General features: G+C 44.5%; 4 protein-coding genes across 6 annotated transcripts; 2 read left to right on the top strand and 2 right to left on the bottom strand.

Moving 5' to 3' along the window:
* Positions 1–410: 410 nt before the first annotated feature.
* On the bottom strand, positions 411–1,586 carry LOC119117982 (protein ripply2-like). Its single transcript, XM_037244655.1, has 2 exons — positions 842–1,586; positions 411–703 (listed from the first exon to the last, which is right to left on the bottom strand). Exons 1-2 carry the CDS (start codon positions 1,090–1,092, stop codon positions 502–504), a joined length of 453 nt encoding a protein of 150 aa, XP_037100550.1. The 5' UTR covers positions 1,093–1,586; the 3' UTR covers positions 411–501.
* Positions 1,587–3,828: 2,242 nt separating this feature from the next.
* On the top strand, positions 3,829–5,451 carry LOC119118281 (melanocortin-2 receptor accessory protein 2A-like). 2 transcript variants are annotated; one of them, XM_037245170.1, is made up of 3 exons: positions 3,829–4,254; positions 4,472–4,571; positions 4,717–5,451. In XM_037245170.1, exons 1-3 carry the CDS (start codon positions 4,143–4,145, stop codon positions 5,102–5,104), a joined length of 600 nt encoding a protein of 199 aa, XP_037101065.1. In that variant the 5' UTR covers positions 3,829–4,142; the 3' UTR covers positions 5,105–5,451. The 2 variants fall into 2 exon arrangements, with proteins under 2 accessions (XP_037101065.1, XP_037101066.1); XM_037245171.1 differs by having other exon boundaries at positions 4,720–5,451.
* Positions 5,452–6,054: 603 nt separating this feature from the next.
* On the top strand, positions 6,055–21,971 carry LOC119117653. 2 transcript variants are annotated; one of them, XM_037244053.1, is made up of 23 exons: positions 7,338–7,547; positions 7,670–7,737; positions 7,979–9,339; positions 9,641–12,656; positions 12,751–12,909; positions 13,474–13,512; positions 13,833–13,951; positions 14,361–14,499; positions 14,705–14,844; positions 15,402–15,528; positions 15,642–15,677; positions 15,803–15,951; positions 16,046–16,169; positions 16,285–16,430; positions 17,624–17,750; positions 18,481–18,510; positions 18,596–18,708; positions 18,783–18,915; positions 19,221–19,360; positions 19,831–19,954; positions 20,046–20,204; positions 20,275–20,431; positions 21,596–21,971. In XM_037244053.1, the coding sequence occupies exons 2-23, from the start codon at positions 7,690–7,692 to the stop codon at positions 21,682–21,684; spliced, it is 6,675 nt and encodes a 2,224-aa protein (XP_037099948.1). In that variant the 5' UTR covers positions 7,338–7,547; positions 7,670–7,689; the 3' UTR covers positions 21,685–21,971. The 2 variants fall into 2 exon arrangements, with proteins under 2 accessions (XP_037099949.1, XP_037099948.1); XM_037244054.1 differs by lacking the exons at positions 7,338–7,547; positions 7,670–7,737 and adding an exon at positions 6,055–6,326.
* Positions 21,504–25,535, bottom strand: LOC119117654 (reticulon-4-interacting protein 1 homolog, mitochondrial-like). Its single transcript, XM_037244056.1, has 9 exons — positions 24,951–25,535; positions 24,721–24,872; positions 24,562–24,630; positions 24,364–24,488; positions 24,207–24,255; positions 23,985–24,121; positions 23,506–23,689; positions 22,910–23,005; positions 21,504–22,394 (listed from the first exon to the last, which is right to left on the bottom strand). Exons 1-9 carry the CDS (start codon positions 25,222–25,224, stop codon positions 22,221–22,223), a joined length of 1,260 nt encoding a protein of 419 aa, XP_037099951.1. The 5' UTR covers positions 25,225–25,535; the 3' UTR covers positions 21,504–22,220.
* Between the last annotated feature and the right edge of the window lie 609 nt (positions 25,536–26,144).

Below are 26,144 nucleotides of genomic sequence, written 5' to 3' on the forward strand. Positions count from 1 at the left end.
GACAAAGTTCTATTCTATTTTATTCTAATATATCAAGTTATATTTTAATATTAGAAAAAAATGCAGTGCAGTTGGACACCAGCCCACATGTTACAGACTTTCCTGTGAAGGCTGACACCTCCATTTTGTCACGCACCATGCGCACCTCAGGCGACTCTGCAGAGGAAGTGGGACGTTTTTTACGACCTTGCACTTATCGTTGCATGGGAAAGATGCTTCTTGTGAGCCGTTAGGGAAAGAAATTGGAATGTGCTAAGTTGCTAAATATACATTTCACTAAACTTAATTCAGAACACAAAACAAGAAAATGAGGTTCATTTCAACATATTTTATTGCAGGGTGCACAAAATACAAAAGAGGTAGTTGACAAAATAATTTAAAAGCAATAATAAACTTTTTTTGTTGTGGTATAAAAAATGAGTAATGGGCTATATACAATTATTTACAGCAATAAATAGGAATAGGAAATATATTAACACACTATGCGCATCATTGGAAATGTTAGTTGAGCTCCTTTGGCATCTCTATCAGCACTTCTTCCTCCTCTTCCTCATCTTCATCATCCTCGTTTTCCTCTGTATCTTCTTCACTGGAGGAAGAGTCTTCACAGGGGCAGATGGTGGCTTGGACCGGGTAGTTCCGAAGGAGTATCTCGGCTTCCCGGTACAGATAATCAAAGCATTTGGTTTTGGGCCAGTACAACCTTTAAAAAATGATATGGAGGACAAAAAAAAAATGAAAACACCGTTGGAGCATAAAAAATAAATTCATTAGATTAAAATAGTTTAAAATATAATTATTTAAAAATTTACTGAGATGTAAAAAAAAAATAAAAAATTACTTGACTGGATGAACGAAAAGGGCTGGTTTGGGTTGCGCTTCAGCAGGATTGAAAGGAGCCTGAAAGTTGAAGGTCTTCATTAGACTTTTCCATCCGTGCAAAATATATTCACGAATGTGCAATGAAGTCAAATTTACCATAAGTATGGAAGTTGTCGTCTCGGTTCTAATCCAAGGTCTCCACATGTTGGACGCTTGGTTCGCGTCGTTGTCGTGAGGCACCAAAAGATTAAATCCACCGCGAGCGTTCATGTTTGCAAAGAAGAGCGAAGATGCCGCTGGCGGTCCGAGCCGAGTTCGTCCCGTCGAGAAGTCGCGATGTTGCAAAGTGGGTGCGTCATGAAGCGGATGCAGCTATTTAACAGGCTGCTCGAGCCGAGCGCCAAATTGGACTTTTGACGCGTCGCCAAGTGTCTCCATGCGCCACGGTGCGGAGGTGTGAAATCACACATGAGCAAACTCCGAACATATGGGCCAAACTTGCTTTACTTTGGGACATTTTAAATTGTTTGCGATTCCATTTTACGTCGTATCAAACAAATCGTCCACGCTCTCAAGACTGAGAGTGTCACAAACTACGTGCGTCAAAAGAAGAACTAAAGCAGCGATAAAATCTCAAAGTCGCAATCCAAATCTGACACTTCCCAGGACGTGTTTAGAAATTATTATTATTTTGAACGCGTTTCGACGCATTAAAAAGCTCACCATATTACGCGTAAAAGCATTTGGGTTGAAAAGTGCAAAGATACACGCGCCGCTCCTGACAGCCCCCCGCTGCGTGGGTGATCAGAGGAGGGGGGTGAGAAGAAGTTGACACGCGTCAACCTTTCAGCAAGACTTTTAAAATATATTGATGAACTGCATTCGAGTGTAAACAAACTGGGAAGAGTTTCATCACAGGTCATAAATATTACTTAAGGATTTGAGTGCATTGAAAAGCATATCAAACATTGCGTAACGTTCAAGTAGGAATTGGTTTTATCTCCAGGAACTTTTGCATTAAAGATAAATACAAAACGTATTCAGCAAACCACTACAAATTGTTATTTTCTAATTCTAACTTGGGTGTAAGAAAAACTTTTTCGCCAAAGTGTGACACACACACACACACACACACACACACACACACACACACACACACACACACACACATCCACACTTCATTAGCCTATAATGACATTTAGGATAAATACAAAGCCGTTTGACAAATAAAAACAATCGCTAATCTACTGATTTAATTAGTCCCATTTGGGGTGGAATTCTGTCCCAGTGTGTATCAGTAGGGGGCAGTGCAAAGCTACATGCTGGGATTGGACTTGATTGATGGGTAAATAAACCTCAGTGAGAGGTAATGGTTGCCACATTTGCTACAGGTCCCATGGTGAGGAGTGTGTCTTTATAAGTGACTTCAAAACAAAAACAAAAAACAGCACAAGATGAATGTTAATTAAAAAAAAAAAAACATGGGATCCACCTCAAGTGAAGAATTTTTGGTAATTTATTAAAATATTATTTTAGATTTTAAATGCCATTTCATTTTGCACTCCTTTGTAGACTGTTCTGGGGGCTAATTTGAAAGGTTTGCCCCGTTCGATGCTAACTGAATAGCAGAATGATAGAGTACAAAGACAGGGGGGAGAAAAATCGACAGCAACCTTCAAAACTGAAAGCTATCTGGGAAAAACAGAAACTGAACAATATGAATGTGTAACTGCGAGAGCTCTCTTGGTTTCCCATAGATGTGTCAGATGGGATCATTTATAATTAAATGGGAATAAATCGAAAGACTGTCATCTGCTTTGGGGGGTGTTACGTCAATGGAGAATACGTACCAAAAAAAGCTAGTTAGGCTACAAGCTAGCTAGCTAGCCATTTGTGTGTTGGTGTGAAAACATGTCATCCCGTCAGTCCCCGCTGTTTGAATGATGGAAGAAGTGCAGGGGATGACGGCATGCGTCAGCCTTGCGTACACAAAACAACATTTGCGGGCTAAAGCGGGGCCTCGTGCGTAAACGAGAGCAAATGCAGAAATGGAGAAGAAATGCCATTTTGTTCATGACACAACACACAAATGGGGGACAAGTTGGACAAAGACGTCGAGCCAGATGGAAGTGAATTCTCAAATGTTGAGTGAGGTTGGCCTTTTGGCCCCGCTTTGCACATTTTGTCAGTTGTCTCAAGTGGGACGTATGCTGAATATGACAAAACAAGATCGGGGTCGAGACAACATCAAGCTAACAAGCAAGCAGGTCACGTTGTTATGATGCTTCACTTGCACAGCTGACAAGTACATGTAGGCACTCAAGAGCTTGCCAGCCAGGCCTCCAGTAGCATCCTTTTAATTGAGGTCCTGACTGTTACCGTGGAAACCAGAAAATAGGATGCACTACCATTTGCAGGCATTGGAAGAAATCGAATAAAAACACACAATGTACAGCAGCAACCAGAATTAGAATTTAAACAGAGCAGTCCCTGCAACTATGATCTATAAAGATGGCAACAAAAACAAAATAACTAAATTAGGAGTAGAGGGGGGAAAAAATCTACATGAACTCATCACTTTGCGGAATAAAAAGTTAATTCAGTGACTCCATGGCCACTCGCCTTTATGCTGCAGTGATGAGTCAGAGCCACTTTGCCAAGGCTACAGAAGTGCAGCAGAGATTTTAAAAATGTTTTAATCAGTCTGTCAAAGGCAGTGGTGTTTATTTCCCGTTTAAACTATCTATTTTTTTTGTTAACCCAAGTTGAGCAACCACGATTTGACACTGAAACCAATTGGGTGTGAATAATTTTTCTCTCTTTAGGCTAAGTTAATTAGCCTACATCACTGCTCTAGTAAATGTGACCCGTGGTAAAAAATAAGTTCGTTTTTTTCAATTGGCTGATTTTATCATGAATAATATCACCTGGGGAAAACAACATTCTTTTCAGATTAAAAACGTTCCCACTCAATGCCAATAGAGGGCGCGATTGTATGATTACGATGATTTGCACCAATAACTACGCAGCGGTACATTTCTGCCTTTGGGGATTCATCGGACTGACACCTCCAACCTTATTTACGCGCAATTTCAAATGATGTGAACGGCTTTGTTGGATGCTCCGCTCAAATTTGATCCTCAACTGAAGAGTGGTTGTGAGGTGGCAACCGAGGATGCGCACCGAGGTGCTTCCATGCACAATAAGAGGGGTGGAGAATTTGCAATCATAAGCCCTAAATTACTTCCATAAAGAAGAAGGTTAATTTCTGAGCTTGTTGATTTGACGTAATTGCGTCACCCGTGACAAGATTGGATGACATGAGCTTGCACAACCGGAGCCAAAGCAGCGCGCGGCGCAGTGACTACGAGTGGCAATATGAATACTACGACGAGGAGCCCGTCTCTTTTGAGGGACTCAAAGCACACAGATGTAAGTTTGGCATGTCAAATTCATCTTCTCACGTTCATCAAAGAGTCAATAACCCGGCGGTTGGTTGGTGAATTAGGTTTTACGCACGGGGCGTAAACCAATAATGGTCACAAATATGGCGCTGCGCTCATATTGTAGAATTCAAACTTCAGAACGACGACAAATCCATTTAAGGGTGGTCATGTTTGATTTTTTTTCTCTCCCCCTTTCATTGCAGACTCCATTGTAATCGGCTTCTGGGTTGGACTTGCAGTGTTCGTCATTTTCATGTTTTTCGTGCTCACGTTGCTCACAAAGACAGGAGCGCCACTGCAAGAGTGAGTATCGCACAATTTCCCTTCTCTTACCAAACGTTCGAGTGTTTTTATGGCATTTAAAAAAATAAAAATACAAATTGCAATAATGAGTGCAATTTACTGCAAAACATGCAACAAGTGCTGCAGTCATTTCCTTTCTCCCTAGAAGTACAGACACCGAGAACCTGCCCGGTCCAGGCAACGGTCTCGTGAACATCATCAGTCAGAAAGACGACACCGACGACATAACAGTTCCTCGTCCCTTTCTGGAGGAATCCTGCCCCTACTTTAATTCCTACATCAGTGACGGTGAAGAGGCAAAGCGGTGGCAAAAGCCCAAAGCGAAGCCCAACGGATCACGGGGGACCTTCAACGGGACCGGAGGTACCACCTGTGCGGTGCCTCAACAGGAGGAGCGCTTAGATGAGCGGAAGACAGAAACGGACTTCTTGCCCCACTTCAACATCCCAAACTTTATCACCTTTGAGCACAACTCATTGGGAGAAGACGACCTGCTGTGTGAGTCACCGATCACACCGGAAGAGAACATTTGAGCCATCCTCCAAAACGATACCTCGAAAGATTATGGAGTCGAAGTCAAGATATGAAAAGATGCCTTTCGAGGAAATTGTCGTTCTAAAATATGAATTCAAAATGGAGGAGAGAGTGCGGTAATAACAAAAGCTACAGCAGACAACATTTTGATTGTTTGGGCTTGCCAGATGTTTGAATTCTGCTGAGTGCTCAAGTAGCTCACAAAAGGATGACTGAGTCAACACACGCTGCAGTAGCCAGAGTGTGACAAATGGCTTTTACTGGATAAATGTGTCACAAGGGTGATAGAGAGGAAAAAAAAAGAAACCTCTCAGTGGATGAACGAATGCTCGAAAGGTTCACTTTCCGCTTATGATGCTTTCATTTCGAGTGCTTTCCCTGAGCTCTTACTAAATTGTAAGCCTGATGTAGTCATGCTTAAGTAGAAAACTGATCCATTTCCTGCTATTCAAGTATTTCGCAAGAACATTAAAACATTTTTAAAAAACACGTTGGAGCGAGAGAGAAACATTTCAACGGTTAATTTGGTGAACAGCGAGTCAGGTGTCAGTTGGACATGAATAAATGATGTGGGATAAACATGAGTAACGTGCTATGCAGGCCACTCAAGCAGGGATGGCCACAATTAGGTCATTTTGAGAAAGACTATTTTTGTAACCTCAATTATATTTGTCAGTGGGGCAAAATATTAGAAACAAATAAGTGTGCCAAATATACATAATCTAGCAAAATGCCACTTTTGATTTTTACTCCTGCAGGGGGCGCTATACGTTACCATTTTCACTTTCTTATTTTTTTTTTTTTTTTAATGGCATCAAGAGGAAGTTTGGTAACTCCTTCGTCCTCACTATTCAGATGTATAACAAATTTATCAAGTCAAAACAAACTGTCAGGATATTTTTGGATAGTGGCACAACAAACCTTGTGCGTACTTGTGCGCGCGCGCCGTAAAAGGAGGCCCCGGGGTGTGTGAGCTGGGCCGGCCAGATTCCATCGGCACACGCGCTCCCTCATTACCGCGGAAGACAAGTCACACTGCTTTCAAAAGATTTACACACTCCTAATGACACATAATAGCAACGAGCGGCGGTCGGCCGGAGCTTGAAGCCGAAGCGGTTTTGTTGCGCGAGGCGCACTAAATATTCATCAGGCGTAGCGGACACCGAGGGAGACGCGAGTTCAGTTCATGAGGGCGACTTGCTGGAGACCAGTTTGATCATGGTAAGAACGTCGAACTTGCTCGTTTGGAAAAGAATCAACTCGATTTCTTTCGATGAATTGCGCAAGATTCCTTTGTTTTTGCACGCGCCCCTGTACTTTTTGCAACTTGAGTCTTATCGCGCTTGTTTTTTTACAGTCTCGCCGAAGCTAAGCTGTGCAATGTCTAAACTGTAAACACGACTCGGTGCGCAATAACAATTAACAGACGCTTTCTTTGGACTGGTGAGGGGGGGAAAAAAAGTTGCAAGCTTTCTCTCTTCTTTGTTTCGTGAACAAATACGGTTGGGGATTAAGGGGTTAAATTTTGCTTTCTTCTAAACGGCAGACAGAGTCAAAGCGCCAAATAAAACACGTTGGGAAGAAGTTGGAACCGGTGCGTCATTTCCCCCAATGGAAAGGAGCTCTGCCTCTTGCTGCGTTCAAATGCTCGGAGGAAGAAAAAAGAAATTTGAATTGTTATAACAACTAGTAATAACGCAATGAATTGTTGAAATTTCAGGCGGAAGATATTTGAAGTTGTCCTATAAATAATCTTACTATGTGAATGTAAGTGAAACACTTCTTCAGGTTGGCTTTACTGGAATATTCAATTGTGAGTTGTTTTGCCAAAACACAACCTAATTTATTGTTTACGTTTTTTTTATGGTGGTCGGTCCAATGTTTAACCCAAATTGGGTTGTTATTTGACGCACCATTTTTGAAATTATGGCAATTTCATCCAAGGATTAAGAAAATGCATCTTTTAAAAGATATACTTTAAAAAAAATACAAGCACTGACACCCATTAGGTCGTTGATGTACCTTGAAGACATTTGAGAGTGTTGACATTTGCTCAACATAAACGACATACCTCGCTAAACTTTTGAAGATGAGCTTCACTGTCTGATTGGCCCAATAATTGTTGGACCGGTTTGAGTATAGTGGAACCTTAGAGCTTAGAAGCCGTTAGAACAAGGCACAGTGAAGGCATCACGCAAGCACACAGCTGCATGAGCTGGAAAGGGGGCAGAACTTCTAGCAGCAGTGCATTTCTCACATGCCACACACACTCTAGCATTCTTGTACAGTTGTGGACGGGCTCGAGCAGATGGACTAAAATGCCACACGTTCCTCCGTCAGTTATGAGCCCGAGTGCGGAACATTGGCCGCACTCCTTGGAGGTAAAAAAAATATATATTGCTGGAGGAAGGAAAACTTTACAAGTGAAGTTTTGATCAAGGGGTGAGTTACTCTTAGATACAAAGTAATGGATTGATCTGTCACTTTGCTCTGGCCAAATATCCTGGTTGGGATGATTTTTCTGCTCTTTTATCACTTCCATGTCTTTTTTTATGGTCTGTAGGAGTGTATGTTCTAAAGCAAAATGTTCACAACCTACATAAAGAGTCTGAATGATATGGTATTTACCACGGTAAGCTTTCAGGTTATATGCTCTCCCGCATGTTCTTTCTATGCCGAGATGCATGGCCATACTAAAAAAAAAAAAATGGTCTCGAGGAAAAATCTCCTTAAACCTGCACCGCTTTCAATATGACAGTATGCGCTATATGCTCTTTTCAAGTAATGCATTAAAAAATGCATGTTCTATCCCCGTTATATATTGTATTAAAATGCAATTTAAGTGAATCATTTATTTGTTTTCTTTGCCACAGTCTGAGAACCCAGAGGAGCAACAGAGTCCAGGAGTCTTGGGCCGAATCGGAAGCTGGTTGTCTCCATGGAAGGGAAGGAGTCCCAAAAGTCCGACTGAAAATCCTTGCCAGCAAGCCGTTAAGTCGGAGGGAGAGCCTAGTGAGACCGAGGCGAAGAAACACAAGCGGGAGGAGAAGGAACAAAGATCCAATCCCAATTCGCTGGGTCCCGCTGGAGACATTTTCCGCTTTGGAGAAGAGGACGCCACGCAGTCTACCCACAGAGCAGACTCTGTTGTGAGCAGTAAAGTGACTCCTCCTCAAGAAGAGGAGTGTCTACTCAGCAAAAAGAAGCCAATAGGGCGAGCCAAGGAGGGCTGTCATGGTACTTCGGCGAGCGGGAATTCTGACAGGGTTGCCTGTCATTTGACGGATCTCTCCGCCGCCGCCGCCGCCGCCGCCTCCTCCTCTGAGCAGGGTGTGGTATGGACCTCTGAGCGGGTTAACGACACCCAGCCTTTGACCCAGAAACCAGCACAGGCCCATCCGGTGAAGAAGCTTCACGTGTACCTGCAGGAGACCAGTGTGACTCACTGCGGGCAAGATTCTTTAACGGGGAGGGAAGTGATCCGCACCACGCAGAAAAAGCTGCCAGTATTAGCCAAGTCAAAATCACCAAAGTCGGCCAGTTTTGATTTGTCGCCGAGCTCGAGTTCAAGAGCGGACGGAAATGCAGAGGCAAATTTGAAGCCTGTGGTTGGGCCGCAGGAAGGAGTGTCACAGAAATTACATAAAGACTGGCAGTTAGAGCTTGAACTAGACACAGAGCAAACGGAGGCTGGCAACATGGGTCGGAAAAATTCTGCTAAAAAGAAAGCAAGGAAGAACTCCCAGGGGGATGGACCGTGCAGCCCTCAGGGGAAATCGTCTCCCGATGAGCAAGCGCGTCGAGAAGGATTCCGCTCATCTGACAGCTCAATGGCCGGCCCACAGGGAGAAAGTCTACAGAGTCAAGAGCAGAGTTTAGACTCCGCCTCCGAGCAGAGCCTCACCTCAGCGGCCTCACCTGGAGGTGGAGAAAATGAGACGTCCGCTCCCAAGCACGCAGACGAATTCCTGGGCTCAAGCTCAGTCAGCCAAACCCGTCTTACATGTGCCATGGAGGACGACGACAGTTTTTACAAAGTGGAGAGGAAGACAGAGACCCCAGAATCCAAACGGAGAAGTATCAAGGTTTCGCGGAGTGAAGTGAAACTTTTTTCAAAAAATGTGCCTTTGAAAGCTGAGAAAAGGATAACAGAAGAGGAGGCGGAATTCAACTTGGCGCCGGACCGAGACAAGAATGAAGCCAAGGAAAAGCCCAAAACAGAAGCTGATCCAAGGTAAGTTTTTTTTAATTCAACGTGACTTTTCAAGATCATAAAACTAAACAATATTTAAAGTAGATGATAAAAAGAAAAACTGATCATGATTTAACTGAATATGTATTTGCGAAATACAATGCAACGGGCGTGGACACAAATTAAACTGATTATAATTAAGACTTTAATTATAGAGCACTTGGGAAACAAAGTCCATTCCATAAAGTCACTTCAAACAATTTACATTTGTCAAAATGTATTTCTTATTTAACTCTGAAATGTGCATGTTTCCCGTTGATTCTAATTTTGATATCATGCGCAGGGGGCAAGACAAGAAACCCGAGGAGAAGCCAGTCCTTGGCCGAATTACAGACAAGATCAACTTATTTGAGCGCCAAGGAGCCGTGACGGGCCTCAAAAGAACTTTCCAAAGTCCGAGGAGCGCTGATGTCTCTCCTGTTCGGAACGCTACCGGGAAACTCAAGGCTGAATTTTTGTCAGCCACGCAGAGATCAAAATCAGCTGATCGATATGCCGCCGTCAATTCCAGCCCTGCGCCGGACGAAAATGAGACTACACTGACGGTGAAAGAGAGAGCGAGGAACTTTGGCTCAGGATCAAGCAAACATTCGGAATCAATGCTGCCTGAGAAGACGGGAATTCCAAAGAAATCCACCACATCTGTGGCAACCACTGCATTAAAGTCATCCAAACCCGAAAGTCAGGGTAAACTGGATACTAAAACAATGACAAGGATAACGCTAAAACCCGATGGACAGGATACCACTGCTGTGAGGGTGAAAGGTTCCACACCTCCAGAAAATGGCACAAAGACCTCAAAGACCGCAGATCAGGGTACGAAACCAAACACCATAGAATTAAGTACTACAACGAAAGTCACGGGTGACAACGTAGAAGTGATCAATAGTTCACGGGCTAAAGCCACTAGCAAATGTGGGTCTCGCTCAAAGCGAAGAAAAAGCAAGGAAGCAACCAGTCCAGTTAGCGAAAATCGGGGAAGCAAGCCAGATCTAAGTCAGCGAGATGCCTCTGCTGTAAAAAGTCCGATTGATGACGCCGTTTTTCTAACACCTGATGAAGTCGAAGGCATGAAATCCAATAAACAGACATCAGGAGAAGAATCTGACACTTCCGATAAATCATCTCTTCGTGGTAGAGTCGTTGATAAACTGGTCAACAGAGTGGAGGTTCTACCGAAACCGACATCGGGCGAACCTGATGTTGCTACTTCTAACAGGAAGACGACTATTGACAAGGTTTCCATTAGTTCAACTCAAAAGGAGGCAAAGACAGAGAAAGCCATTCTTCCACCCAAACAGGAAATCAAAAATGCAGCAGAGGACAAATCATCTTCCCTCTCGCAGTCAGCTGAACAGCATATCAAGCAGCCTGCCCCAGTGGAGCAGGTCCCACCAAAACCAGATGCAGAACCACCAAAACAACCTTTACCAACCACCAGACCAAAACCAGTTCGGCCCGGTAAAAAAGAAACGGAACAGGCGCAGCCGCATCAAAACCTGGAATCAAAGCTAACAAGTCAGACTGAGACTAAAGTTGTGGATACATTTGAAAAGCAACAGGGTAACAACAACCAGGCCGAAGACAAAAACAAAGAGGAAAGTGTCGCAATGGGTGATCAGAAAAAGCAGACGGAGAGAAAAGAGGACACAAGTGCCAATAAAGCCGAGATGGAAAACACTCAAGGCGCCGCCAACCTCCCTACTTCAACACAAACTGTCAATCAAACGAATTCCGCAATGCCTGAAGTCACCGTCGTCACTCAGGAGACTGGCAAAAAGAGTTTTCAGGGGTCTTCCAAGGAAGGCAAAGTCTCTGAGAGGCCAAAAGAATCTTCAGATGGGGTCACAAGAGAACTGAAACTACCAGCGATGATAACAGAAGCACAACCCGTGGAAACCCTTGAGGGCTCTCTCCGTCAGGCCTCAACCAAAGCTGAAGGCAGTAGTGCTGGAAAGCCTGACCGAGGTACCGCCATGGTCTCTCATGACCTCCCTGGGCTGATAAGTGCACGGACTAACAATGCGGCAACTGTTAAAGAGTCGACTCATATTTCTGTTGGAAACAATGATGGCAAAAGCCAGGGCAAAGAGTCTCCAAGCTTGACGGAAAACCTAGAGGCTGCGGAAGATAAAGTCTCTAGAACAAAACCGAGTCGCCCTCAGTTTCAGGGACTAAATACAAAAGTGAGCGTCGGAGAAATTCCTCCATTCAAGGGCTCGGATAAAATTCAGTCAAGATTTTCTGACAGCAGCGCCGCAGGAATTGCGAAAGGGAAGGCGAAGGAGGACGTGATTGATTCAGGGAGAATCAACGGTGATCTTTCTTCACAACTCGACAAAGTCAAAGACCAATCAGTAAATAATAAACCCAGTCCAACTTCCCCAAACTCTAAAAAGCTAAACCAAGACTCGGTCCAGCAGTCGCCCCCTAAGAGACTCCATTCGCCACGCGGACTAAGCAGAGACGATTCCTCGTTTCAACAGGACGCTCCGTCGAGTTGGCTCGACGTGGACTTTCCCAAACAGAGACTTAAAGTCTCAGGACCCAAGCTCAGCGCTTCTGTCAGCGAGAGTAATCTCCTGGACAACGATGAACTGGATGACGAAAATTTCATCGAGAAGATCCAGAAGCTTTGCGCTCCCTTTTTGCTCCCGCCTCGGAAACACAACCCACTCAGGCCACCTCAGCCTCCGTTCGCAATGCCAGCGATCAAGGAAGACCATTTTGAGAAAACGTTTGACCCAGAAGAGTTCAAATTTGGCCTTAGGAAGAAAAACCGAGCCTTTGACACAGGCCCGAGCCTTTTAGCTAAGCTCCAAAACCCAGAAACCAAAAGTGTCGCTAAGCCCGCGAGGGTGAGTATAACCGACCGGTGTCTTTTGATCAGTAGTCTAGATCCTTCTCATCAAAAAGACAAGACCCCAAAAAAAGATCAGGAGAAGAGCACTGAGGAGAAAGACATTATCGTCAAGTCTCGCTTGGAGGGGAGCTGCGTGCTGAGCAGTCTCACCAGCCCGAGTACCAGGAGAGGCAGAAACGGGGTCCAGACCAACTCTCGGGATGAATCGCCCCAGCTCAGCCCTTCATCGGAGTCGGACTCACCGACTGCGACTACCACCGGTTCGTTTGCTGAGAATCTCAGCGCGCAACAGAGAGTCCAGCCTACGGCGGCTGCGGTCGGTGACTCAGGTCCTCCATTTCCTTCTTTTAACGACCTCAAGCTGCCGGACTATTTAGAGAAGTACCTCCCGAGGGAACCGACAAATTCAACGCAGAGCGCGGACGGACGACCGGAGGTTTGTCTTCATGGTCTTGTCTTTGTAAAACACGTTTCAATAAGGACGGCGTGGTTGTCATAGTGATATGTTTGTGGGTTTTTTTTTCCATTAGGTTACTGCAAAAATGTCAACTGCAGCTTTGGTCACTGAAGCAAATTCAGTTACGCAACCGAGTTTGAAGCTCCCTAATACCGTGCCTCCAGTATTTGGAAATGGAAATTCTGCTCAAACAATTCAGCAGCCTCTGACTCAGAGGATACGTACTCATCATGTAAGTATGCCGGGCAACCACGTTTTCTTTTCATTAACGAGCAAATCTGTGGTTTCTTTTTTCTCGGGAACATGATCCGCTTTTGACAGTGTTAATGAAACTACAATTTGTCCGTGGCAAAGCGGCACTATTACACCGTTTACTTGTCGTGCCAAGAGTCATCATTAGTCACAACATAAGCTTCTATTAACACAAACAGCGGGATCTATTGTCCCGAGGAGGGGGCGGGGGTCTCTTGGCCATTGACAAAGACGACACTGTGCTGTTGCCTACGGCTCACAATCATTTGCATTTCAAGATGTTGTGTGACAATATGAAAAACCTCATTAAGGCCTTGCCAACATTTGTTGCTTTGACCAATCGCTAGCTTAACATTTCCTCATCGATGTGATCAGAATTTCCCAAAGTCACCTGAAGTCAACCCGCATGTATTCTTGGCAGTAGCTTGAGAATGTTAACGCAATCAGTGGCACGAAAAGCAATCCGGTCCGACCTCCCTGGCAAATAAATGCCATTCTACACTTACCGTGTCACGCTAACGCTTCTGCGTTTTTTGTCTCCTAGGCGAGGACTTCCAGAGAATTTCATAGGCGACCTGGAAAGGTTAGTACTCGCTAAACTGACTACATTCAATTGTACTGAGTTTGGAAGGAACTCTGGAAAGACTGACTCGCTTAGGCGTGCCAACATCTGCTTTTCATATGTTGTACGAGCGGGTATAAATACATTTGAAAAAACATTTTGCTGCAATGCTGGATGTGATTACTGTCATGCCAGTAAGCTGGTAAACATGCCACTTCATTACGGTGAACTGAAGTCAAAATATTTTAGCTGCATTTATATTTACATCTGCCAGGAAGGTTTGAAGAACTTTTTCATCAACAAAGACTCAACATATCTTTGGTGTCTCCCCACCCCCACAGATGTTATTGTTCCAGAACGCTCAGTTCAGTGGGCAAGTCTACGAGATCTACAGGGATGTAAAAGATGCGACTGACCTGCAGTTGTCCAGTATCATCTCCGTGAAGGTCATACGAGGATGGTAAGTCGTAATCAATCAATGCACTTGAATGCTCCAGTTTGTTTTGTTGGATGTTGCTTTTTATGCATAGCATTGTTGCCTGAAAGGATGAGACAAAGAGATAAGTCAACTGTCAATCGTCGTCCGACCAGTTCGGAATTCAGTTTTAAAGTCTTTGAATGTTGTGGGGGATATGCTGACAGCACTCTGGGCTGGAGTTTGCTCCCTAACGCGTGTATTGTTGCAGCTTGATTCAAATCAAGACGAATAGCTCTAAACAGCGTGCCTGGCCAACTGCAGTTATTTGCTGAGGCAACCAAGAAAAAGCGTGGCCAAGAGCCCGCTCAGCCTTGCAGAACAATTCCAAACAAAGAGTTGTTTGAATCGGTAAATTACTTACCTCAATAATTTCTATTTTTACATCTTACAGCTGGATTCTTTACGAGAAGCCCGACTTTCAAGGACGCTGTATCGCTTTGGAGGAAGGAGGCCTCGAACTGGCCAATGAGTGGTCAGAACCCGACAACACCTCGCCGATGCTGATTGGCTCCATTCGACTGGCCGTCCGCGTGAGTGATTCCACCTCATCTGACCTTTTTGATATGTTATCATGACTACACGCGGATGTCTAATAGACCAAATTGACACATTTGGATTCACCCGACGACTAAATGTTAAAGCGGATCCTGGCACTTAATTCCAGTTCCGAGAAAGTGATTTAAGGTACGCAACATGGGGCCGGCGTTGAGAATTGCTGTTTTCTTCTATCTCCAGGATTACTGCACCCCTCATATCGATCTGTTCACCGAACCGGAGGGCCACGGTAGGGTGACCCCTTACCACGATGACACCATCGAGACCGGCTCATTTGGCATCCCGCTGAGCACGGCTTCCATCCAAGTTCACTCCGGGGTGTAAGTAGCTCCAAGTTGACCCCCCCCCCCCCCCCCCCCCACATAGCTCAATTATTGAGATTGATCCACAGGAGAAAAGGCGCACGTGTTTAATCAATAAGGACGCTCGCAATGTGACGGAAAGTCGTCACTTGCTTCCTCGTTCTTTGTCGTCTGGTGCTCGCGCAGGAATGCGTGTCGTGCCGATGCCTGTTGGTTGAGGTGGGGGGTATTTGGAAAGTGAGAAGGTGGAATGAGAGTTACTGATTAAAGGTGTGGCGGAGAAAGGAGAAAATGTTACACCACGTGTGAGTGAGTGTGTGAGTCAGACATGAGACATTTTGTGTCCAATACCTGAAGGAAGTTTTTTTTTTTTTGTAAAGTGCATTTTGCCTTTTCTTTGTTGGTATTATGACTCCCTAATATTTAAATTGTACCTTTAATATGCAATTTGTTAATTTTATCCTTAGGGTTTGCAAAGAACAATTTTAATAGGACCAACAGAATATTATCATGGATTTTGAGTATTTTTAAATGAATTTTATAAATTTAAATTATTTTTTTCGTTCTGCTGTCAGGTGGCTAGTATTCAGTGATCCGGGGTTCCAGGGAATGCTGGCTGTTCTCGAACCCGGCGTGTACCCTTTCCCTGAGACCTGGGGCTTCCCGTCGCCGTTTGTGGGATCTCTCAAACCCCTCAAAATGGTTTGCAGCATTTTCAAGTCATCATTTTGCATCACGAGTAGCTTCATAGATTTGGATTAATAATAGACAAAAAAATATCAATGACGCGTTGTTCATGGAATTTCTTTTTTCAGGGTGGTTTCAAAGTGGAGAACCCAAATGAAGTTAAGGTAAGGTAGCTAAATCCAAAATAGTGTTTGCTCTTACATATCCCACGGGTGTCCAAATGCTTCTCATTTACTTAGCCTACCTTTGTCAACTTTGCTGAAAAGATCATCCTTGTCGTTTTTTCCAGGCCTTGGTGTACGAGGAGCCTGGACTCCAAGGATCCTATTTGGAAATCGACAGTGATGTTTTCAGCTTTTGCGACGGCGAAGGAACCGAAACAAACGTTGATACTCACAAGCTGAAGTCTGTGGGCTCTTTGAAGATAATTGGAGGATTGTGAGTTTTTGGTCTTTAGGTGATATTTTGCTCACCGTGGTTTCATTATCTTCAGGCATCAAGCCCAAAACCTGTGGCAAATATGATTTTTCAGATGGGTCGGCTATAGCGAGGAAGCGTTTGAAGGGCAGCAGTACGTGCTGGAGGAAGGAGAGTACCTGGATTGTAGCGACTGGGGAGACTCGGAGCGGATTCTGTCACTGCGACCCATCCTGTCTGTGAGTAACTTAAATTGATTTTGATTCAGTTCCTACTTTGGGTTGAAATGTGTCGAACAGGAAACGGAACAAGTTAAAGTGATTGAGGGGAATAAAAACCAAATCTCCGTCACAGGATTTCATGTCACCGCACCTCAAAATGTTCAGCAATCGAGATTTCAGCGAGCGGGGGGTCAACATCGACCTGATCGTGCCGGTCACCAACATGGACGACACGGGTTACGGCAACAAGACGCAGTCTGTCGATGTCCTCAGCGGCATGTAAGTAGACTTTTGCGATGACATGGGCAATTCTGTGAATGAGGTCAGCACAATTACACATTCGTAGTCCAAGATACAAAGTACACACTTGCGTTTGAACTTAGCAGCAAATTCTTGTCACACTTTGCAAGGACAGAGCAGGTGTGTGAGGCGCATTATGGGTGCCGCACCCAAGCACATGTCAACACAAGTCGTTTCCAGTCTGCCACACCTCAACTTCCTGTCTAGTTGAAGTTGCTGTTACACTCACCTCTTGAATAAAGATAACATGGAAGAGGAGCGGGTTGTCCATGTCGTGGATGCTGTTCAACCTGCAATTCCAAAAATAATCAGTTATTCATGATGGGGAGATATTTCTTTTCAGATGACATTAACTGTAATTTAGGACAGATGTGAATGGCAAAGTGGAAAATCTCGTTTCTGAGCTATGATCGGATTGCGCAACAAACGCGTAGGAAAATATGCAGTGGGCATTCTGATCATGCAAGGGTAATTACTGCCGGCCCAGTGAGAGTAAACATGAAATAAATGTAGAACATTAAGTTCGGTTGGAGAGAGGAGAGCTGTCACGACACTTTACTCTTGCATGAATAGCGTGTCTTTGGGTCGCGCAGGCACGCCCTTGTCATACCGCACTTATTTGTCGTGCCTGTGCCAGACTAGTCTTGTATGCTAGCGAGCAGAAAACCCTCGAAAAGTAAACAAAGCCCTTGGTTGAGGCAAAAGCAAAATTCAATGAGTCATTCCTAAACAATACACTCCGGATGTTTGTTAAGAGGAGACAGACACAGGGGAGGTTGCTGCTACCTTCAACCAGACACATTTGAGTTCAGAGATGTTGCGGTTACTTTTACGCTTTACTTTTGCCATTAGAATCAAGTCAAATTAATTATGGTTACTAAGCAAAGATATTCCTGGCGTTATTGCTTTGGTTTGCATTAGTTCTTTGTTGTGTAAAAGGACCAAAACATGTTATTTTAGTCATATTATCTGAAATGAGCAGCCATTTAATAGGAATTTGACAATCACTTACATTACAGCCATAGTGTGACTGTGTTGGATTTATTTTTTGATTCTTGAAGGAATTGAAGCAAATATGTAAGGAAATTCAGTCAAATGACCCTCCAGCGGCAACATATTGCGCATAAACAGTTTCTCTGCTTTCAGAATGAAAGTTTTAATTTCTTTTCTAGCTGGGTCGTGTTTGAAGAGCCTGGTTTTTGTGGGGAGTCTTACGTCCTGGAAAAAGGCTTATACGGAAACCCAGAGGACTGGGGGGCTCTCCAAGACCGGATTGCCTCCGTAATGCCTGTCGTGCTGGTAAGGCAGTAATTTTTTGTACTTTTTCTTAATTAAGAGAGCAGCTGACGTATTTTTACTGTTTTTTTGGTGTTGTCGTTTTGTACAAGTATCATTTCGTTCGACATTTCAGTAACGCTCAGTCGTTGTCAGTCAAAACGGAGCAATATTAAATACATTTTTGCTTCACAGTCTATTAGTTTATAGGACGCTTAACTCTGCGTCAAACAAACATCTTATTTTCAAAAGTGTCATTTTTTTTACCGTTTTTGTTGTCGACGTTGGTATTTGGACGTCACTTCGTAATGGACTTTTGAAAAGACCGCGTCGGTTTGCGCGGTAGCTTAATTGATGACGCGTGGAGAAACCACTTCCGGGTTCATGGTGCGTTTAAAGACTTCGCTTGTCGCGTAAATTCCACAACGACCGTTTGCTTCAATGACGTTGACATTCAGTGCATGTGACCTGTCACGTTGCTGCTGCTTGTCCTCATTTAACATGGGGAAGTGACACATTTTAATATTGTTGATTCTCTTGGGAAGCATGTGACACAGAAAAATCCAGAACAAATAAAATGCCTATTAAATGAGGAAAATACATGTCAGATGCTCTCGATGACTCATTGTGGGGGGTTTTCTTCTCCCAAACACATGATGAGTCTCCACCGCTTTTTAGAGGAACAAGAAAAAGTGACTGTATATGACTAACAATGTAGTGAAAAAAAAGCTAAATAAGTCTTTTTCTATTTCAGGATGATTTTGAAAATATGGCAAAGTTCAAAGTAAGTGATACATGTTTATCTATGGGAGAAACTCAAGAGGGACTCACAGGCGTGTCGTAATGCGTCACGTGCTGCGTGTCCTCAGGTGCAGCTTTTCTCCGAGCCAGATTTTCAAGGGAGCGTCCTCACTTTGGAGGACAGCGTGGCTACCTTGGAGGAAGGTTTCTCTGTGGCTTCCTGCAAGGTCCTGGTGGGCAGGTGTGCATTTTAAAATGTAGACTTCACTATACTCCTTAGCATGGGTCATTTGATTTGATTTTCATGTTTCTTAGCTGGCTGGGGTTTGAAGGCCAGAACTTCAGTGGCAGGATGTATCTCCTGGAGGAGGGGAACTACCAAGACGTGAGAGCGATGGGTTGCATCAACGCAAGTTCCACCATCCTCTCATTCCAGACTGTGGGCTTTGTAAGTTGATAGATGCTCACACGCCGGACTGCGAAATCCAAATGCTGTTTTGTACAGCCATGTATAAAAAGTAACATTAAACTGATACTTTCCAAACCTACACATTCAAGTAAAAAGTAGTGGCAAACATTTTGTAGCTGTGGCATTAACTGAGCCACACATGTTCTACTACAACTACAAAAAAAACAAAGGTCTAAGTGTTGTCTGTTTCCATGGTAACTTTACAAAAATCTCCATTTGGCTTTGCATGGCCCGCAGTGCTCTACCCACAGTTTTTTTTTTAACCCTCCTCTCCCACTTGGCAGGAATTCTCTCAGCCCTCCATCATCCTCTTTGAGCGTTGCGGTCTCCGCGGAAAGCGGGTGGTGCTGACTGATGCCTGTGTCAATCTTCAGCTGGCTGAGGGCTGCACCCGGGTCCAGTCGATGCTGGTGGAGGGGGGCATGTGAGTACAATCATCACAACGTGTAAAGCTGTCACTTAAAAACCCTTCAGGAGAAATTATATTCAACACACAATATGTTTTCTTAAAATGAAACCCAGCGGAAGCAAATGCACTGAAAACAGCAGGGGCTCCTAAACGGAACCCTGTGGGACACCACTATATATAGTGAAATGATTTTGGTCTGGTCAAATTTTGGTGGGTATGCAGTTGCCAGTGCTTCTTTTTGAGCATGATAACACTCTGTCAATGATGACGCTGGAAATCTGCTGCTGATGTGTGACATTCAGGCAAGTGGTGTAAACCCTAGTTGAGGAAATACAAAAGGTGCAGTGTAGGAGAGAACTTCAGCAAATGGCCCGATCGTTTTCTATCCCAAGTTAAACGATTATTATGTTAGTCCACAACAGTATCCTGGATGTAATTAGCAGATTGGTAGCTAATTGTTGCTTTGGTTTACTTCCTGTTGTCAGGTGGATATTATACGAGGGCATCAATTATCGGGGTGCTCAGATTCTGGTCAAACCCGGTGAAGTCCCCGACTGGCACCAGTTCAGCAAGTGGAGTAAAATTGGATCACTCCGCCCCCTTTTACAGGTACGTAAAGCCAGACCTGCTTCATTTGCATATACACTATTTCGTTCCCCATTTCTGACGCTTTATTTTTTATTGTGTGTTTTCTGCGTAGAGGCACGTGCACTTCAGGTTAAGGAACAGACAAACGCGGCTTTTGATGTCCGTGACTGGCGATCTGGAAGAGGTCAAACTGATGCGGATTCAAGAGGCCGAGAAGACCAACGGGCTCGAGCAGATCTGGCTCTACCGCGGCGGCCATCTCCATTGCAAGGTATTCATTCGGGTAACTCGACTAGCAGAATGTCATCGACTGACGAGAAGATGGCGCTTATGTGTTGTAGCTCCTTGAGGAGTGCTGCCTGAGTCCCAGCGGCAGCGTGACCATGGCAGGAAGCCGCGTGGGCCTCGTGCCAGAGATGGATAACCACGTGTGGAGTATCACCCCTGAGGGCTTCATCCGGTACATGCCGACTCCTGATCTGGTCTTGGAGGTGAAAGGTGAGCTTCTACTGGCTGCTCGGTCAGAAAGTACTTGAGCACTAAAGTCATTTCAACTTCATCAAACTATTTAAATTTGCCACATTATCTATATCAGTGGTTCCCAAAGTGGGCGGTACCGCCCCCCTGGGGGCGGTGGAAAGATCTGGGGGGGCGGTGAGGAAGAAAGGGGCGGTAGGGGGGCGGTAGGGGGGCGGCAGTCGATTTGTACACAACACGCCGCTCTGGCCCAGTCAGATCCGACAGCATAGACTACAAAAGCAAAAGCTCAGGTTCGTAATTTCAAGCTTGTAATGTTCAGAATTTTATCTTATAATAAAAACCGCATTCTGGCGGTCAACATCATCTTGAGTTCAAGTCAACATGAAATTGGGGACTCGCCAGAACGCGCCGTGTTGTGTTGAGCTGGTTAGGGCAGTGGTCCCCAACCACCGGGCCGCGGACCGGTACCGGTCCGTGGGTCACTTGGTACCGGGCCGCCAAGCCGCACAGAATTTTTTTTTTTATCGACGATCAATTAATTCAGGTCAAGACACTCGTCCCGGTCACGTGACATGTTTCCCTAGTCGAGCCCGCAAAGCTAATATGTGGCGACAGGCTAACTAACCAGGCAGTGAAGCATTCAAAACTGCTTCAACACATGGAGACCAAGCATCCTGCAATAAAAGACAAACCTTAAATCACTTCGGGTGTCATTGTCTCCGATTACGTCTAGATGGGACCGGCTCGTTTCTGAGAAACAAACTCAGTGCTCCCACTAATTCAACGTAATGGTAATGATATTATAAATGTATTATTTATTTATTTATATAAATGTATTATTTATTTATATAAATGCCTTGGGGGTGGGGGGGCGCTAGGAATTCACTGGGGAGCCAAAGGGGGCGCCAGCCTGCAAAAGTTTGGGAACCACTGATCTATATTTTAGTCTCGAGACGTCACTTGCTTAGTGATTTCAAGCTCGCAGGGGAGTTGTCATTGTCAACAGTGACACCTTGTGGAATAAAAAAAAAATCAAGTGCTTTTGTTGTTTTTAGGACACTTCATTTTTAGAGTAAAATGGTAGTCAAATAAACTGCAAAAAAAAATGTAATTCCGTTTTTAACTCACACAAGCATCTTTTATTAATGCACAGCATAATGAATTCAATTATGTCTTTCACAGGAGGGCATCATTATGACAAAAACCAACTGATTCTCAACACCCTGGATCCGAATAAAGTGCACCAAATGTGGGATGTGGAAATTATTTAAGATTATTCCACACAGCAAAGCAAGCCTTTGAGGACTATGTGCATTTTTGCTGCAATGTTCATGGTGGGAAGATCTCTTAAAGAATATATTGCTGCCTTCTTAAAATACAAGCAGTGAGGTTTGAACTTGACTCTCCAAGTACTACAACGCACGGTTCATGTTTTGCTTTTTCAATGAAAGAATCAGTCTTTGTAAATTAACTTAAGCAGTGTTAATGTGTCTCATGTATTTTTATTCTGAATGTCATATAACATTTTATTCAGCAATAAAACAAAGTTCTACTTTCATTAGCTCACCTTTATTGAATTTCTGTCAATTTGTTGTGTTGCAGTATAAATACTAGACAAGATATTGATGTAAAATTGGTTGTGATGGCCGTTTGAGATGATCTGAAAGGTTGCGGGGTCTGCTCTTGGTAACCATAGTAACCTCACAGTAATAGGAAAGCCCACATTCAGGTACAGTACCTTGTTATATGCTAAAAATAGTCTTGGAGCAGGGTGGTTGAAGAATCGGCACAGCTTCATTCTTCGTTGTTAGTTTTGAGTTACCGTTTCCTGCGCCGCGTTCTGGTGCGACTCTCGCTCCGCCCCGTCTTGCTTCTCGGCCACGTTGACGACCGTCTTGCCTCTGGCGTGGCCGCACTCCAACTTCTGAAAAGCCTGAGGCACCTGGCTGAATGGAAACTGGGCCTCCACCACTGGCAAGATCTGTCAACAAATGATGATTACATTCATTTTATGGAAAAAGATGGTTTTGATTTATGGCCATTTTTAAGGTCGCAATCTACAATTCATTTACACAGCTACTGTCTGATTTAGCGGTCGAATTCCAGAATTCCCGAGCTTCCAACGTGTGAAATGCGAGGGCGGGGTATAGAATGTGATGAGGCAGGACAATCCCGAGCAGGTCCGGCCTGTTTTGGTCAGCATCTCTCGATATTAACAATGAACGGCGAGAGGGGTCGTGTCGCACAGGAAAGACTTCTGACTGATAGCGACGCTTTCCCGCCACTGGTCTAAATCAGCTGCTTGCTGTAAGCCCCCAGGACAAAAGATACAAATAGCTGCTCAGCACTGTGGAAAAAAAAAACATTCAGCATCTCTGAATCCACCCCCAACCCAACCCACCAGCACAGCAGGAATGTCATGCTCGCTCCGAAACAAAGCTGAGGGAGGGGGGGGTCGGTTGATATTGCTAAACATGTTTTCGGTAGTGACAGTACCTTCCCGGCATCCACCAGCTTGCTGATCTCATCCAGGCCAGGCCCATCTGGAGCGTAGAACCCCCAGCGGTAGAAGATGCCATTTGATATTATATTCTAGAATGAAAAAAATATATATATTAATTTATGAATCAAGAGACTAAAAAAAAAAAGCCTGAATTTGATTCCATTTTAAAATTCTGTTTCATCATAGAATGAAGTCTGGTCTATTTAATTGAGCGAGTAAAAGAGTTTGAACAGCAGAGGGCTCAGTTGAGCTGCGGTATGGGTGAGAGGAGCCGTGAGGGTGTGACCGCTGTGGCCGAGGCCTTCTCAACTGTCCAGCTGGTGGCTGCCATGGACAAAAGGCTTGGCAAGAAACACACATTTGCCGAAGAGGAGGGAGAGGGGGGGGGGGGGAGGGGGTCATTTGGCTGCAATCTGCACAAACACCGCATACTGCTGCTTCAGCACTGGGCCGCAGGCTCGCATTAACTCCCCGCATCTGAACTAAACAGCCGGATTGGATGGTTCTAACCCATTCAACCGGATTTCAGAATTCAGTGGGAAATATTGACGTCAGAGTTGGATTTTTATTTTATTCCAATCATATGTACCTGTATGACCTTGGTGTTCAGGGTGGATCCGGCGTGAATGAGTCCTTCCAGCAGGCCAAGCGTATCCGTTTCGGAGAGCAAAGGGGTTACCAGCGTGACGTACTTGGCCCCGGACCAGGGTTTCAGCAGGCCCACCGCCCATTCCTCTGTGTCCCCGCCCACGCAGTCTAAAACCACGTCAAATCTGGCAACACAAGCGCATAAGAAGTTCCTTTTTTAATTTGCCACCGCAGCGCTCGTTTGTTTGGTCTTCAAAGCTGGCTTGACCAATTTTGCACTCTGGCCTTAAGACTTGGTATCCATGGAAACTAGAAAAATGAGAGGGAAAATGCGCAGGTGTATGGGGTTGACTGCGAGATGTCAGCAGAGAACATGAAGGCACTACGATAGGAATCCACTCTTGTTTTTGGAGACACCGCCTAAAATGCAGACCTGATCTGAAATGAATCATGTAAAATGATTTCAAATATGTCACACACCTCTCCATTGTTTCTAGTTGGTCCGCCGCATCTTCCGCGGCGTAGTCCACCACCTCATCGGCTCCGAGACCTCTGACGAGGCCCTCGGCATTCTGAGAGCAAGTGACCGTAACGTGGGCACCCCAGGCCTTTGCCAACTGGCAGCACAGATGGGGGAAAAAAATGCTGAAATAAACAAAGTGAACCAACAAAAGGCGAAAGTTGCTTCTTGTGATGCTTCACCTGAATTGCAAACGTCCCGACACCTCCTGATCCCCCGGTAATCAAAACTCTGAGAGCAAAGCGCATTCAATTAGTGAAGGCTGTTAAATGTGCGCACTTTGAGAACATTACATTTAAAAAATATATATCTTTTAAAAACATTAAAAGCAGAGCTTACCTTTTATTGGAGGAGTTGTCTCTGCAAAGACCACCCGCAATACCAAGTGCGGACAGCACAGTGCTGGCTACGTAGGGGATGGACGCCGCCTCCATGTGACTCAAAGATTCGGGCTTGTGGGACACCTTTTGGAGATCACCAAACATCAATACATTATAAACAGCTTTGTCAATATACTCGGAAAGATATATGTACCACCTCAAACTCTGTTAGATTGACAAACTCCGCCAGGCTGCCTTGTTGCCACGGGGGAACAGCAGCCCAAACCTGGAACATTGATGACCACAATATATCCAAATCAAGGGCGCTTAACAACAGCACCTGAATGTCATGCACCTAGTGGAAACCACTGTGTACCTCATCTCCTGGAACAAAGTGAGCAACCTCAGATCCACAGTCCACTACAACACCAGACACATCTCGACCCAGGATCAGAGGAAAACCACTATCATTGTCCATTATAGAAAATGGGTCCTTTCGTAGCTTCAGCATCTTAGCACCATACCCTCCTGAGATTAAGAAAGTGATGGTTAACTTAGCAGAATTTAGCCTGCTGTCTACATGGTTTTAGTGAGTTGACCTCTCACCTCTCATGGCCACATCCAAAGGATTGAGACTGGCAGCGTGCACTTGGATCATCACCTGGCTGGACGAGGTGATCGTAGGCACCGGGATGTCGTCAGAGTACCTGAGCACTTCATTAGTGCCAAACTGGTCGATGACCCAAGCAGACATGCGGCTCTGCGCTCGCCAGGCTGAAGTGCTGACATGTTTTCGGAAGCAGCGTCCACCCCCGGCGACTCGCGTTTGGGTGGAACTTTTAGCTCTGATGAATAAGTGAAACAGCCTGGTGTATGCCATTACTGAGGAAATAAGCTTAAAATCGTCCTTCAGCTGACAGTACCAACAAGGTCATATTTGACACATTACCCGACTAGATTGTCAGACGCCAGCCAGTATGCGCGCTGGTAGCTCAAGTTCCTCCCTTACAGCGAGGAAGAATTTCAATACAATTGTTTTATGTCGCCAAAATTACCGAGTATAACTCACTTGCACGCACGAGTAATAAACGATGCAGTTACGGTAGAAGAAAAGACAAACAAAACGCTGTAAACAAAGTTGCTGCTAGCTAAGTGGCTACATAAGATGTTAACCTTTCACCTTTCAGCAGCAGCGAATCACATTTCTCGATGCCAATACTCAGACCAATGGGGCCGTGAGTTTGACTTGACGTCACCACCACCGTATAGTAGGTTTCCTTCTATTATTATTAAAATCAAAATCACAACAATTTAAAGATTGTAGCGAGAGCCTGTTAAAATAATGTTAATTGCTCTTATTAGCTTGTTGATTACATCGCAAGCATTTATTAGATTTTCTGATAATATTCTGACCAATGAAGTCACATGTTTAAATCTGTTTACATCTGACGTCACCACCTCTCGGTAACTACTCCTACAAATTATATTATTATTGTTATTATTATTATTAATTATTAATTATTATTATTATTATATGAACCACCCAAATTTTAAAAACGGTGAGAAAAAAAGGAGTAGGCGCTGATTGACCAATTATTATCTGTTTATCCTAATGAGTTGATTCAGCACGAAACCAGGCAACTCACAGTGCTGTCATTATGATCACAGCTCCCAGGAGAAAGAGGACGCACTGGAAACTGGGTGCTTTGTCTGCACAGGCTCATTACAGTGGGCCGGCGTGATGAATTATTACCCCTGACTGATGTTCACATAAATAGAATCCTGCTTTCCTGATTGTGC

The sequence above is a fragment of the Syngnathus acus genome, chromosome 24 (genome assembly GCF_901709675.1).
Source record: "Syngnathus acus chromosome 24, fSynAcu1.2, whole genome shotgun sequence".
Taxonomy (NCBI): Eukaryota; Metazoa; Chordata; class Actinopteri; order Syngnathiformes; family Syngnathidae; genus Syngnathus; species Syngnathus acus.